This window comes from Xenopus laevis, chromosome 2S, assembly GCF_017654675.1.
Source record: "Xenopus laevis strain J_2021 chromosome 2S, Xenopus_laevis_v10.1, whole genome shotgun sequence".
Taxonomy (NCBI): domain Eukaryota; kingdom Metazoa; phylum Chordata; class Amphibia; order Anura; family Pipidae; genus Xenopus; species Xenopus laevis.
In genome coordinates this window covers 58635379-58651527 of record NC_054374.1, presented here as the reverse complement: position 1 = coordinate 58651527, position 16149 = coordinate 58635379, and the positions used below count along the sequence as shown (strand labels likewise).

General features: G+C 39.5%; 1 protein-coding gene across 2 annotated transcripts in view; it reads left to right on the top strand.

Moving 5' to 3' along the window:
* uhrf1bp1.S (uhrf1 binding protein 1 S homeolog) overlaps nt 1-16149 on the top strand; it is a 55791-nt gene that overhangs the window by 33823 nt on the left and 5819 nt on the right. For both annotated transcript variants that reach the window (XM_018249292.2, XM_018249293.2), the window contains exons 10-18: nt 921-1058; nt 1192-1268; nt 1361-1487; nt 1687-1865; nt 2892-3913; nt 4107-4234; nt 4335-4441; nt 4582-4699; nt 9699-9955. In XM_018249292.2, coding sequence (XP_018104781.1) covers nt 921-1058; nt 1192-1268; nt 1361-1487; nt 1687-1865; nt 2892-3913; nt 4107-4234; nt 4335-4441; nt 4582-4699; nt 9699-9955 — 2153 coding nt within the window. The remainder of the gene's footprint in view (nt 1-920; nt 1059-1191; nt 1269-1360; nt 1488-1686; nt 1866-2891; nt 3914-4106; nt 4235-4334; nt 4442-4581; nt 4700-9698; nt 9956-16149) is intronic.

Sequence of the window (16149 nt, the reverse complement as noted above, 5' to 3'; positions counted from 1 at the left end):
TATTAAGACATACCCTTAAATCCATATACCTCCTCTTCCCCTTGGATAACACAGCACCCCCAGCACATGATTAAACACCTTAGGGGCCCCTAACATTAATTTGTTTTCAAATGCTAACAAACCCCCAGAACAAATATCAGGCTTATGTTCCACAGGCAGAGCAGGGCACACGCAGGCAGAGCAGGGCACACGGAGCATATGGAAGGCAGAACCACTCTAATATGTACTAACTACATACAGTGACAGTGCTGGTGTCTCATTAGCATTTTGTATAAAGTGTGAACAGGTAAACAATGTGGGCAGTTTCAGTCTGGGTCTCAGGTAGGGTTGCCACCTTTGAAAAAAAAAAAAAGTTACCGGGCAGTGGTGGGGGCGGGAACTAAAGGGGCGGACTGTGTCCTGCGAAAAGGGGCGGAGTTGGTGGGCCGTGCTGCAAAAAGGGGCGGGTCACGGGATAGTGCACAAGGGGCAGGGCCTCATCACCAGAAGCCCAAGAAAATGTAAGTTTTCACCGGCGGGCAAGGGATTTTGTAAATGGTATTACAAATTACAGCAGCTACATTGCCGGTAAATTTGTAATACTGGCCCTGGCTAGGCCGGTAAAATACCGGCCAGGTGGCAACCCTAGTCTCAGGTGGGAACAGTACAGGGCTTTAGGGGTGTGAACCATAGAGGTGTCACAAGTGTGAACAATGCAGGGGGATCACATGTGTAAACAAACACAGCAGTTAGGTGGGGGGCCACACAAGGGGGGGGGTCGCGGCCCGCATGTGGACAGCCCTGCTTAAGACCATCCTTCCTTTTTCTTTTGAGACAAGTACCTAAAGCAAGTATACAAATATAGACAGTGAGATGAGTGCTATAGATGAGTACTAGGAATTATTATTGTTATACAAATTAGCATATATGCTTCTTCACAGGGCAGAGCGTTTCTCACTGGCATTGTGTTTCCCCTGCCATTGGAACATGTGAACGGTGGACTCAGGATCTTGCTGAAGAGAAACTATCCAGAAAAGAACCCAACCCCAGTGCAAATGGAACATCTCCTATAAAACAAAGTATAAAAGTCAAATTTTTCTAAATAATTTTCATGCCAAACCTTTGTTCCAGGATCTACACAGCCTCTGCTTTTTTAATTTCTCTTAATTTATTTTCTCCTATTTACAGTTTTTTATTGTTGTTTCCTTTTAGACAAAATGAGTACTTCTTCACCTCCATTATATTTCTTCTGTGTGCTGATACGAGTAGATAACATAGACATTTATCAGGTCAGATCTGTTTGGTATACAGAATTAGAAGCATTCTAAAAACTATTTACTGAAACAAAGAAAAAAATATTTCTACCTGTTCCTGATTCTAGATCTCTTCATCTGGTCAAGCAGCTCAGAAGCCCCCCCTTCTTTCATGCGGTCAAATTCCTTACTCTTTCTCTGCCATTCACTTTCAGTACATGGAATATTACCATCTTCCTGGACAGAACATTCCAGGTAAAAATGCAATGTTATAATAAATTATCTTGTCAAAAGTCACTGGTACACATTAATTTGATTTTTAGGTATTGTGCTCCTCCAGTCACTGGGAAGTGTGGAGCAAGATTGTGGTAACCCCCTGTTTACTGCCTACCCAGCGACTTTACATTTTCTTTTGCTTTAAGTCTTTATCTTTGTGTTTTCTTTTATTCAACAGTGCCCTCTCCTGCTCTATACATTCAGCTACATGGTTTGATGTTATGTCTTGCTGTGCCCTCCATTCTGTGGTTAAATCAATTCATGTTGGATATGTATCAACACATTCATCAGTTTGCTGAAGAGTCTAACAAAGCTAGAGAGCACAGAGATGTACGCCTTGATGGGTTCAACTTGAAGGTTTGTCACATTATTTTGTCAGCTTTCTCAGGGGTGAGAGTGGGCGTTTGGAGATCTCTTCCAGTCCAACACCATAAAAAAAAGACCAACATTGTCCTGTATAAAAGGAATATATTGTTGTGCATAAAAGAGCCTTATTGTAGATTCACTGGAGAGCGTAATTGTCTATACAAAGCAAAATACAAATGTCTATTTACAAAGCACTGGTAAGTTCCCATCTTGAAATTTGTCAAACATTTACCAGTAAATATAACTGTTAACCTTAGATCCTGGGCTTGTAATCCTCTTCAATGAAAAACATACTGGCCCACTGTACTTTGTAACTGAACACCATGCCATCATCCAGGGATCTGTTCTTTCTGTCCGAACCATTTGCAAGCACAGTATAGTGATAATTTCTGTGTTACAATATTACAAATGTTAAAATACTTTGCATGCTAAATGGTCCTCGACAGCTGTAGGGACTGGTCCATTTACCCTTTTGTAGTCAAAATTGGAGACACCTTCTGGTGGTTTTTTTTTGTGAATACACACTGGAGTGTGCCTTACTCTAAGGGTCAGGCCACACCGGGTGTTTTGGGGAGATTTGGTCACCTGGCAACTAATCGGCTCGTTTTTCCAGTGACCAATCTCCCCAAAAGCCTTCCCTGACTCTGTGCTGGCTAAAATGAAAAAACACCAGCGCTAATCACACACGGCTATTCGTTTTCTGAAGTCACCTGAAGTTTCCTCGTGATTCAAATTCGGGCGACTTCAGAAAACTAATCGCCCGGTGTGATTAGTGCAGGCATTTTTTTAATTTTTGCTGGCGCAGAGTCAGGGAAGGCGTTTGGGGAGATTGGTCACCGCAAAAACGAGGCGATTAGTCACCAGGCAACCAAATCTCCCCAAAATGCCCTATGTGGCCTGACCCTAAATCAACATGCAATTAGGCAGGATTTTATTTGGGAAAAAAGGTTGCAATTGATTGATGTCTTTTTCTACCTTAAACACTGTGTTTACACTATGTGTTTTTTTCCTTAACAGCTGAACTTCCCAGTGGTTTCCCCTCTGTGCCAAGTGAAAGAGCGGCCTCACTCAATATATGCTCATCTTGCTGTAGTTACAATAACAAATACCCGTCAAGGTCCTGGTTCTACTCTCTACCATCTTCAGCAGTGCTTTCGTTTATTTGCTTCCAAGCCATCTTTTCACTGCCCCCTGGGTCCCCTGCATCCTATATTCCTCTCACATGTCTTTCCTTCATCAAGTCCTCCCTCTAGCTCCTTATGGAGTTTGCACAGCCCAAGCTTATCATTGTATTTTAAAGAGGCAGCTTCTAAAAAGCAGATTTTAATGAATTCTCTTCCATTTACTGCCTGGGCATGTCTGTTGCATCCTGAAAACCAACTTGATGTTCTGTTCAATGTTGAAAGCCTGGCAAAACTGAAACTTAATCACTACCAATACCTTACCTTACTTCGTGCACAAGAGCAGCTTCAGGCTCTACTGGAAGAACTTCAAAATATGGTATCCCCATTTGAAGATCATGATTTAGTAAAGTCAACACCTGCTCGTGTGTCTGTCTGTGTGGGATTGCTGATACCAGAGGTCAGATTGTCACTTTTACTTCCCTCTTCCTTTGCTATGGGAAACCCTTCTGAGTCTGCAGACTCAGAACAGAGCAGTTTGATTTGTTCTGAGCCAACAGTAGAGGAAATTGGAAGTGAATTGGAGAAAGTGAGACTAAGCATTGTTAATGTTGAGGAAGGAGTAAATACTCAAGGAGCAATGGAAGCAGCGGAAGAGAGGCATGGGGACAGTGCAGTTCAGCAACTTGAGGTGACTCAAGAAAAAAATGTTCTGCTAATGAAGGACATCGTTAGTGAAGCAGTACAAGAAATGCAAATGTTTGGAGAAGCCATTCAGAAGAAAGAAAATACCCAAGGCATTTTTCTGGGAAAGGAATTTGCAAAGGGTACTTTGCTAAGTACAATTGGGCGGACACGTGAGACTCTGAACTTGGGAAAGGAAAAGATGCAACGCTTTCTGAAAGACACTAAACAAAAGTGTGTGATTGTGCTCTCACTCATTGTTTTTTTCTAACCCTCTAACAGTCCACACTCACTGTTCCAACTAGAGTTTTTTTCCATCTTTATATGGATTTTGAATATCTTTTTCCACATTTCATATTACAAAAGTTTACCCATGTCTGTGATATTTTTGTAGTTTTTATATTAACCACCTTCTCTTGTTTCCAAGAGACCAAGATTTACCTCTCTCAAGAACAGAGTCTCAACAGTCTCTTGATAGATTCTCATTAGAGGGATTTGATGCTGTTTCTCTTGATGATGAAGCTGGCAATGCTTTCTTGCATTTACTGGATACAGGTAAATTTTAAAAAATAACAAACAGATGTTAATGGATCACATATTAAATTGGAGAATAGCCAGGCTGAAAACATATACTGTATGTACTTTTTCTCTATAGAATCATCACATGGTTCACAACAGACCGAGAAAGTAACTGGAAGTGGAAAACAGTTAACAGATCAAGATAATGTATCACAGATTACAGAGGAACCTGAACCTCAGGAGGTCAGTGAAAAAATTAACGTCATGGGCAGGGCAAAGTGGCAATACTAAGCTGTATGTATTTGGGAATAGACATATTATATTAGTATATTTATACTTTACATATTCTCTACTAATGTACTGTACTTTACTGCTTTTGCCAGATAATGAGTCTTTCCCTTACTGATGTTATCTCTGTTGCACGTGTGCAAGAGAATGATGTGACTGTCACACTCCAGGCAATGAAACTAAGTTGTGGACCAAGATCAGGGGAGAATGAGGGTAAGATTGTAAAAAATGCATGATTAGGAGCAATGAACATTGTTTTACCAGTTAGTTTAAAGCTTCAATGTAGAAACACATTTAGGGGCACATTTACTAAGCCATTGAACTGGCTACTTAGACCTTCAACTACGACTTCGAATAGAATGATTCGATCTAAAAATCGTTTGACCATTCGATAGTCGAAGTACTGTCTCTTTAAAAAAAACTTCGACTACCTACTTCGCCACCTAAAACCTACCGAGGTACAATGTTAGCCTATGGGGAAGGTCCCCTAGGCTTTCTAGGCAATTTCTGATCGAAGGAAAATCGTTCGATCGATGGATTAAAATCCTTCGAATTGTTCGAATTTTTCCTACGATCGTTCAAACGAATTGCGGTAAATCCTTCGATATTCGAAGTCGAAGGATTTTACTTTGACGGCCTAATATCGAGGTTTAATTAACCCTCGATATTCGACTAATAGTAAATGTGCCCCTTAGTATCTTGTACACAAAAGTAATCTAAGAAATGTTGTAATTGCTCTTGTTTTCTATTTTGCTTATTCCCAATATGGAATTCCTGCTCTGTTTGTTAGCTTGAGTCAGTATATGTTGGGTAATTCAATATATATGCCAACCCATGGAGTCGATTGTGTTTCAATTGTGTTTAGTTTGTTTGATACAAAGCTTTTACTCTGTGGCAATACCACCATGTGGGGGATTTTATGAATTTCAATAAAATTCACTTATTCACTTATGTCTATGAATACGTATCTCTAAGATCAAAATAGTTTTAAACTGCTGAAATAAAAGTTGATTTTTATCTGATGAGTGGAATCCGGAGTGCTTGCTGATCTTCTCTAAAATTCACTTATTGTTACATCCGTGAGTGCTTCTGAGTACCTTCTACTACATGTCTTTAACGAGGAGCACACGGAAGTTGATTTTACAGTCTGGTGAGTGCCGGTGCATGCATGCATACATACATATATATAAAACACATATATCCATATATAACATATATGTTATATTTAATAGAGGCAGGGACTGTTGGGCATATCCAAAACAAATGAAGAAAAAAATTGGAAAAATAATGAAATGGACATCATATTTATTGCTACTAATTTTTGTATGAAAATTAGGTTTATCGTCTTTGAAGAATAATGGTAGACGAGGCTGAAATTGGTTTGCTGAAATACACTGCCACACAAGGAAATGCAAAAGTTTGCATTTTCGCACCAGAATCAGTGTGCATCAGTGCAATGGTTTTGAGTGCAGGTAGAAGAGAAACCTAATGCCCGCATATTTCAGCAGGCTGATTTCAACCGTCATCTGGCATTAGCCTAAACCATCCTATATGTCACCCTTTTCAGCTGTGCCAGCAGTATCAGCCTTCGTTAAATGAGTAGAAAGAGAGATTAAATTCAAAGGGGAACTTCAACTACCAAAACTAATTTTGTTAAAGGGAATGTCAAGCCAAAACATTTTTGCCTAATAAAAGAAAACATAATTCTATGCAGCACTGTAATACACATTCATTACACATTTTCTATGTTTTTTTTATAGTTATTTATATATGTATTGCTATTGAAAGCAATGTTTGTCTGTCCCTTTCTATTCTCTGCCCTGGTGACTCAGAACTTTGAAACAATGTAAGACAAGGCAGCTGTCAGACCTGTCTTTGCTGGGGAACTACGAGTTTTGCAGCATTGTTTAAAAAGTAAGAACCAGGAGTTTAGCCATGCTGCTTTCAATAGCAATTGTGTTTACAAATAACTTTAAAAGTACTAAACATTTTTAATACATGTTTATTGGAAAGTTGATTAAAATGTTTTCTTGTATTAGGCAAATTTTTATTTTGGGGTTGAATTGCCTTTAAACAGCCTCACATACAACACAGAACCCCTAGTATACCAATCTGTAATTCCTTCAAAAAATATGAATGTATATTTTTTTCATACATTTTTAATCCTGAAATCCAGTTTATAAACAGTTTTTCTCTTTCTGCATTATTTGAAATTCTGGCAAGGGAATGGAGGCTAAAACATGCAGGTTACTCGTTGTAACAACTTCTCCACAGTTTAAAAGCATCCTCCAGAAACTACAAAAGCATACAATGCATTGCACCGTGATGTTCCATTCCTTATTGCTATCATACCTTGGTTAAAACAGTTTTATCCCTTTACAAATCTGCTTAGCATTCAAGGTACAAGTATTGTACAGTTATTGTATTGTATTTTGCATTTGGCCACACCATGTTGCATGGCACAAATTGTAGTACTGTGTGTTTTAGGGCCCAGGCCAGGGGCGTAACTATAGAGGAAGCAGACCCTGCGGCTGCAGGGGGGCCCAGGAGGTATAGGGGCCCCATGAGGCCCTAATTCATATACAATTTCAATAAATATTGGAGAAACAAGTCAACCTCTAAACATTTTGAGGGCCTGAAAAATTATTTGCTGTGGGGCCCAGTAATATCTTGTTACGCCACTGGTCCAGGCCCTTGGGTATGTGACTACCCCCCCGCACACAATTGAAAGAATATCTCAACAATGCAACATCAGCAGAACCTAGAAACATTCACTTGCCATGAAATCTTTTTAGTTCTAAATTAAGGGTTCTTACACAAGGGTGTTCTTGTGCATTTAAAAAAGCATGCTGTGTGCATAAATATGCATATACTGCTGTTATATGTATTTTTTAAACACAACTATATGTTTGTGTGTGTTCCAAATGCAGCCATGCATTCTATTGTCTTTTGAGTGCTTATCAAATGCAAAGAAATGCAGCATGTTTAAAATACAATTGCAGTAAAGTGCAACTCAGGGCAAAGAGGCAAAATATAATGGAATGAATAAGCCTATGGGTTGAAATGCGCTCAAACTTGTTTCTCAGAAACCCTGTTATGCAAAAGAGGGGCCCTGCACCTTTTTATCCCTATTTCAGATTTTTTTCCATTTTAATTTTTTTTATTTTTATAAATCTCAAGTTTCTCACATTCTTCTTCCCCTCGCATATCCATCAGTTTTGATATTTTGCCTTTGTTTTCTTTACTTAAAGGAATCTAAATCTAATATTTTTTTTCTCTGAGCATTTTTGCAAAATACATACATTTTCTATATTTAGTAGTTTATGGGATATTACCAGATTTAGACTTTTAATCTTTCAGCTCAGCAGTTCTACTATAAGGGGAACTAAAGTCTAAAATAGAGTAATGCTAGAAATGCTGTATTTTGTATACTAAACATAAACATGAACTTACTGCACCAGAAGCCTAATCAAACAAATGATTTATGTTTCAAAGTTGGCCGCAGGGGGGCCGTCATCTTGTAACTTTGTTAAAAACATCTTTTCAAGACCAAGATTACTCACATGTTCATTGTGGTTTGGGCTTCTGTTGGAAGGGTTAAGGGTAGAGATCATCATAAATTATCAAAACAGCACAAAAACAGTCAAATAATCTGCCATAGAAGCCGATACAGCATATAATAGAATATGCAAATTGCACTGGGTTTACAAATATAAATCTCTACACGGTCACCGGGTGCTCTACAGGGAAACAAATAAAGCTGCTCGAGTTCCCGGCAGTCAGTCAGAGAAAGTAAACGAATTGAAGTATATTGGAAATAGATTTCTTTTTCATTAAAGAAAGTAAAAATTGGATTTTATTTTTTTACCTTTACATCTCCTTTAAGCTCAGAATTTCAACGACACTAAGGGATCGTACCCCCAGACTGTTTGTGAGCTTGCTTTCAGTACCTCTGGTATCAGCTGTGTGTTTTATGTATGTAATCTGTATGTTGAATGTATGTGACTATTTATTGTACTGTGGTGCAGAATGTTGGTGTTTTATAAATACAGTTGCATTCAGAATAATAGCAATGTGTTTAAAAAGTGAATAAAGCTCATATTCCTTATAATAGCCTTTATTTCCATACACTCAAATGCATTGAGAACACTGCACATTCTATTCCACATCAAATAATATATATATTTTTTTTTTAAAGATTAATTTTTATTGAAATTTTTAACAAGTTGAAAAAGATGGGGGGAGAAGTACGGCTGGAAGTGATCGTCTATTAGTCAGTTGAAGTGGCTGGCAACTCGAGCCACGGATTCCATATATTTTCAAATTTCTTTGGGCATCCTCGGGCTAGATATGTGAGTTTGTACAGTTTGTACAGTTCCAATTGCGAATTCAGAATAATAGCAATGTGTTTAAAAAGTGAATAAAGCTCAGATTCCTTATAATAGCCTTTATTTCCATACACTCAAATGCATTGAGAACACTGCACATTCTATTCCACATCAAATAATATATATATTTTTTTTTTAAAGATTAATTTTTATTGAAATTTTTAACAAGTTGAAAAAGATGGGGGGAGAAGTACGGCTGGAAGTGATCGTCTATTAGTCAGTTGAAGTGGCTGGCAACTCGAGCCACGGATTCCATATATTTTCAAATTTCTTTGGGCATCCTCGGGCTAGATATGTGAGTTTGTACAGTTTGTACAGTTCCAATTGCGAATTGATTAGCCCAATCCATCTACTCAGTGTCGGAGGCAATAGGCCCATCCAATGTTGGGCAACCACTTTCTTTGCATAGAAGAAGAGCAGCCTCATCAAACATCTAGTATTCACTCTGGGTATCACTGAATCAAGGAGGCCCAGGAGACCGGTAGCGGGACTAAGTATTTGGGGGAGTGCCAGTTCAGTGGCCATAAAGTTCACAATTGTCCTCCAATATCTGAATATCACTGGGCAGTCCCACATTAGATGCATAAAATTGGCCACAGGTACCACACTTTCCACAATTCTTCTGCATTTCTTGGTATTGTTTCATAAACTGCATTTTTGATGGGTAACCTTATTTTGGTTATCTCTAAGCAGCAATGAAATCCTGTTACAAATTATTTGTCAATAAAATTTTAATGTTTTGGGCAAGCTATTTTTTTTTTTTGCATTCTTACTTTTTTTTTCTTTGTGCTGATCACCTTTCAATTTTATTCTTTTTTACACAGGTCCTTTGGAAGTCAAAAGCCCTACTACCCCCTTATCCAAGCCCCACGTTTCTATACAGTTCAATATTGGTTCCTCTGTTGCTTCTCAATCTCCTGTTGCCAAACAAAATGGATTTTTGCAGCTTTGGATTCAGAATTTTACCTCGGAACTCTCCGTTTCCTCCTTAACTCACATTGGTCCATTCCTAGAGGATGAACAACTCGGTGAAATTGTGCCGCTAAATATACATATTTCCAACAGCAGCATTTCACTCAGGGTGAGTGTAGACCTGAATATTAATGTACATGTATTGGATCCCTTGTTCTGAACCCCGTTTTACAGAGTGCCCCAAATTACTCTATCTCTCATAAAAATCCATTTTAATCAAATAAGTCTAATTTTAAAAAAAATTATTACCCTTTTTTCTGTAGTGATAAAACAGTATCTTGTAATTGAGGGTAACGTAACTGCATGAATCCTTATTAGTGGCAAAACAATCCTGCTGGGTTTATTTATTTAATGTTATTTAGCACACTTAAGCTTTGGTGATCCATAGTATGGAAAGGAAAAAAAACCCATGTCCCAAGAATTCCAGATAATAGATAATACCTGTATACCTTTGAATATGATTACTACAGATTAAACATGTTAAATGACACTAGCAAAGGTAATCCCCATGAGCAGTCATTGCTTTTATTTCACTTTTAATATTTAAAGAAAAATATTTAAAGAAATGCCCCATATACACCCACCTTGGAAGAATTTTCTGTAAATGTTATTGTAGCAATGAGGGCATTTCCTGGTATAGCTTAATGGGGCAGCTTTCCATTGACCTATTTTTACTATCATCTAACTTTTTTTTTAAAGTGTGTTTGTTTAGCAACACTCCTGTCTGGAATTTCAGCAACTATCTGGTTGCTTGGGCCTTTTTATCAAAACATATAGGCAATGGTGTTAGTGTTTTTTGGCTAACAGAGTCTGTGTAGAATTAACCATTCAATAATGGTAGCAATAGGATAATGTAGAGCTAGTAGTGTATATCCCCTTACAGTACAGTATATCACAACTGCAATCACATGCAAACCATATTCCTGCAGTTTTAATATTCTCCTTTCTACTTTTCCCTATATCTTGCAAATTGCACACTTCTGGCAAGAATAAGTTAGTGACTGCTCCAATCTGTTAGTGACTGCTCCTAAGAACAGAGCACCTACATTCCTCTATCCAGCTGTAAGGGAAGTACAGGGACTTGTGTGAAGTAAATGGAATACAGTAAGGCATTTATGTTATTTGTATCCTCCAAAAGATAAAAGTCAACTCTACACCCAAAATAAATACTTAAAGGGGAAGGAAACCTAGTCGGCGCAAACCCCCCACCCCTCCTCCCGTTTGTTGCCCACCCTCCCTCCTCCCCCCTGGCCTACCCGTCCCGCTGGGCAAATGCCACTAACTTGTTACTTACCCTTCTGCGCAGGTCCAGTCCAGGGAGTTCACAGACGACATCTTCTTCCACGCAATCTTCTTCCTGCTTTGAACGGCGTTTTGGCGCATGCGCAGTAGGATCATTTCGCCGGTACGGATCTACTGCGCATGCGCCAAAAGTCACGCGCATGCGCAGTAGATCGTACCGGCGAAATGATCCTACTGCGCATGCGCCGTTCAAAGCAGGAAGAAGATCGCGTGGAAGAAGATGTCGTCTGTGAACTCCCTGGACTGGACCTGCGCAGAAGGGTAAGTAACAAGTTAGGGGCATTTGCCCAGCGGGACGGGTAGGCCAGGGGGGAGGAGGGAGGGTGGGCAACAAACAGGAGGGGGGGTGGGGGGGGGTTTTGCGCCGACTAGGTTTCCTTCCCCTTTAAGCAACACATATCACTTTAAAGGGGACCTGTCACTCTATATATCCTGCCTAAATACTAGTTGATTCAGCGAAAGGCAAAAAACACATTTGAAGCCTTCCAATTAACCTCAGAGGGGGGACAAACATTCTTTCCTGCCCAAAGATGGCAATCCGACCAGTTCCTGTATTCTCTCAATTTAAAAACAGCTGAGAGCAAGTATGCAGCGAAAGAACAGCTAAAGAGTTCCAGGTCATATTACATTCACTCATTTAAATTTCCCGCCCACACACCAGATCCTGTTGATCCAGAGGGAAAGACTTTTCACACTGGGCTATGCAGATCTTGGCTAAAGGCAATGTTCAGTGGTATCATTTGTGAGTCTGCCACTGTGCCATCTTGCTATGAGTTCTGGGGTATTTATACATGGAATTGCCACGGTGTCATTCTGATTTGAGTTCTGGGGGTATTTATACATGAAATTGCTACTGTGCCATCCTGCTATGAGTTCTGGGGTAGCGGGGGATTGCCGGCTACTGAATCACTGCAATACTGCCCAGCATCTAACTGTGAAGTGATAATATTTAGCACAATTGTAAGTGCATTACATTTATACTTTTTAGCAAATAAAATGTCTTACACTTTGGGCAATGTGCCTTTCTCCTATAAACATCAGATTGCCATGAGAGGGACATTTTCAACAAGCAAGATTAATCTTACAAAGGCACTGGGAAACAGTAATAGTATGTGAGTAGGCATCCTCCTGTATAAATTAGAGAAAAGGCACATTGTGAAGACAAAACTTTAATCCTTATACACCAATGTTCATGGTGTATGTGTCTAAAGGGCAACTAAACCCACAAGCCTGGTGACACACTTCACTTTAAGTAGCACAAGTGGTGATTAAGTTTAAACATAAATACTACTCAATATATTATTTTCTATTATTTCCCTTTTTTAGTTTGCCAGCCTTAAGGTGCTGATCATTATTGGACAAAGTGCTTTTAAACTGCAACTCACTTTATTTGGGACAGGTTATACTCCTAAATAAAGGGAGTTGCAGTTTAACAGCAAAAGCCATCAAACCCCTTCTTAAAGCTATCTAAAGTATCAGCCAGCACAAGTGATTCAGGGAGAGAATTTCACAATTCTCACTGTAAAAAAACCCTTCTGAATATTTAGTTGAAACCTCTTTTCTTAGAGAGATTATTATACAATCTCCTTATATAATCATACATAGTTATCATATCACCCCTTAAGCCCCTCTTCTACAGCGGATTTGCCTAGTGCAATCCCATTAACGGATTACATTTTAAATCCCAGGTGCATGACTTTTCATTTATCGACATTGAATCTCATCTGCCTCTTAAGGTGGCCATAGATGTGGAGATCCGCTCATTTGGCAAGCAGATCTATCCCCGATATGCCCACATTGAAGTGGGCGATATTGGGCTGATCCGATCGTGGGCTCTAGGGCCTTTCGGCCAGATATCAATTGGGAAAGCCCGCCGGGGGCTCTACACATGGGCCTATAAGCTTGGTCTTGGACTTGGTCTGTCGGCAGCTTTTATAAGCCCATGTATGGGGGCCTTTAGAAGTCAGATTGCCAGTTTGTCAAGAACATGTTGCAAGGATGCCAAATCCTGGATGGAATTAATTGGGCTGCATAGTTTTGTCTCATCTGCAAACACTAATAGATTAATTACAATACCCTGCATTTGAGTTCAACGGGTAAAATGAGTTTATTGATCGTATAGTATATTCATTGTAAACCCTTTGTACTAGTATGTAGTATGCACAGCCTGTATATTTTCGGGAAGTTTTTATTGTGAGGCAGCTAACTGTTGTATAAAGGCAGCTAACTGTTGTATAGTATCTAGCTGAGATAAATTTAGTGATTATAATTCTAAATATGTGCCCAGTGACTTAGAAAGATGAGATGATCTACTGATGTGTCAGAACCTGCTGTGTCAAAGGCTGATGTCACCCACCTCAAGGTAGGCATGTCAGGTTAAAGGAGAAGGAAAGCTATGGCGGCATTTTATTGCCAATAGATTAGCTGCAATAGTGCAAGCTACAATGCTATATTTATTCTGTAGAATGTTTTACCATACCTGAGTAAAAAGCTCTAGAAACTCTCTGTTTGTTTAGGATAGGAGCTGCAGTATTAACATGGTGTGACATCACTTCCTGCCTGAGTCTCTCCCTGCTCTGGGCTCAGATTACAGCAGAGAAGGGAGGGGGCGGGGGAAGAGGAGCAAACTGAGCATGCTCTTGCCCAGGGAAATGAGGTTTAAGCTGAAGGCAGGAAGTCTGATACAGAAGCCCATGTGTACACAATAGAAGGAAAGAAATGCAGTGTTTCTTTTGACAGGGGACTCAGAGCAGCACTACTTTGGGAGTTAACTGGTATATTTAGATGGACCTTTCTGATAAGGCTTACTTAGTTTTAACCTTTCCTTCTCCTTTAAGATCCGCTCGTTTGGCGACTTCGCCATACAAGCCGATCTAATAGTGTATGGCCACCTTAACAGATAATTTGTTTTAGGTCAACAAAGGTTTATACACCTGCTGAAGATACTGGCATTGTGAGTGCCTTATACTTTTTACAACATGCCTAAAATGTTATCCCAAGTAAGCGTTTTGTAAACATGTACAAACTCTGAGAAAGCAGCACCATGTATACAATATGTTTCATGATTTATAAAAGGACACCATTTTAGATCTTCCAGGTTGTCTACTTGGTCACACTACATCCCTGTTTTTGTAAAGGTATGATAGTTCTTCTACAGTCAGAGGATATGTATCCCGAACTCTGTGATTCTCATCCCCAAGTTTTTGCTTTTTAAGTGAAAACCAACATGACAACCCAGGAGCTAGGCTAATGGTTTTCCTTAACTCCACTAAGGCCTATCACTTTGAGTGCCAGTGGCAGTGAGTAACAGTGAAGCGCTTTTGTTTCAGCCCAAAGTTTATAAACTTCAGATAGGCTCCAAGTAAATGGCATGTTATCAAGCTTCTTCCGTTTATCCTATATCATGAGGCAGGGATGCCCTTTGTCACTCCTAGCTATAGCCATTGAACTCATAGCAATCTCCATTAAACAATCCCCAAAAATCTCCACTTTTAGGAGGCCCCCCTGGAAAACAAATTAGCCCTGTATACAGAGGATTCCTTTTAGACCAACACCAATTACTGATGGCAGCACTTGATATTTTGGAATAGCTTGGTAAATTCTGTGGACTAACAATGAAAAAGAGTACCGTATATACTCGAGTATAAGCCGAGTTTTTCAGCATCCAAAATGTGCTGAAAAAGTCTACCTCGGCTTATACTCGGGTTAGCGGGCAGTAGCTGAGATTGCAGTCACTTTTAATCATTACTATACCAACAGTTCACTTGGGGAGAGACTGCAATATCCCACAATGCCCTCTGTTGGTTTTATAAAAGAATAACAGTGCGCCCTCTGTTGGTTATATCAAAGAATAACAGTGACTGCAATATCACACAGCGCCATCTGTTGGTTGTATCAAAGAATAACAGTGACTGCAATATCACACAGCGCCATCTGTTGGTTATATCAAAGAATAACAGTAACTGCAATATCACACAGCGCCATCTGTTGGTTGTATCAAAGAATAACAGTAACTGCAATATCACACAGCGCCATCTGTTGGTTATATCAAAGAATAACAGTGACTGCAATATCACACAGCGCCATCTGTTGGTTGTATCAAAGAATAACAGTGACTGCAATATCACACAGCGCCATCTGTTGGTTGTATCAAGGAATAACAGTGACTGCAATATCACACAGCGCCATCTGTTGGTTATATCAAAGAATAACAGTGACTGCAATATCACACAGCGCCATCTGTTGGTTATATCAAAGAATAACAGTAACTGCAATATCACACAGCACCATCTGTTGGTTGTATCAAAGAATAACAGTGACTGCAATATCACACAGCGCCATCTGTTGGTTATATCAAAGAATAACAGTAACTGCAATATCACACAGCGCCATCTGTTGGTTGAATAAAGGATGAACAGTGATGGCAATATCACACAGCGCCATCTGTTGGTTATACGAAAGATCAGTGATGGTTTTATGACACACAGCACTCTCTGCACAATTCTCTGTCACCATCAACTTTGCAAAGAAGTCCGGTCGATCGCTGGGGGAGTCTCTTTGGCGGAAGGTGCGCTGCTGGGAGACAGGGCTGTAGTTGTGTCTAGGCTTATACTAGAGTCAATAAGTTTTCCCAGTTTTCGTAGGTAAAATTAGGTACCTCGGCTTATACTCGGATCGGCTTATACTCGAGTATATACGGTAAATCATAAAGACCTCTTAAGACCTTGTGCATAAGCAGCTGAGGGGGCTTTAAGTGAGGTACCAAATGTAATTATCTGGGAATAATCTTTAGCTGTTAGCCTAAAGATTATAAATATAAGCGATGGAACCTCCTTTTCAGATTGGTAATGTCCGGGTCTAAAAAGACAGAAATCCATCTCTTTTCTGATATAAAGGAAGGATTCACCGAATCCACTTTTTCGCCATTCAGCGAAATTTTGACAAAGGGTTCAGCAAAATCCTGAACTGAATCTGAATCCTTATTTGCATATGCAAATTAGA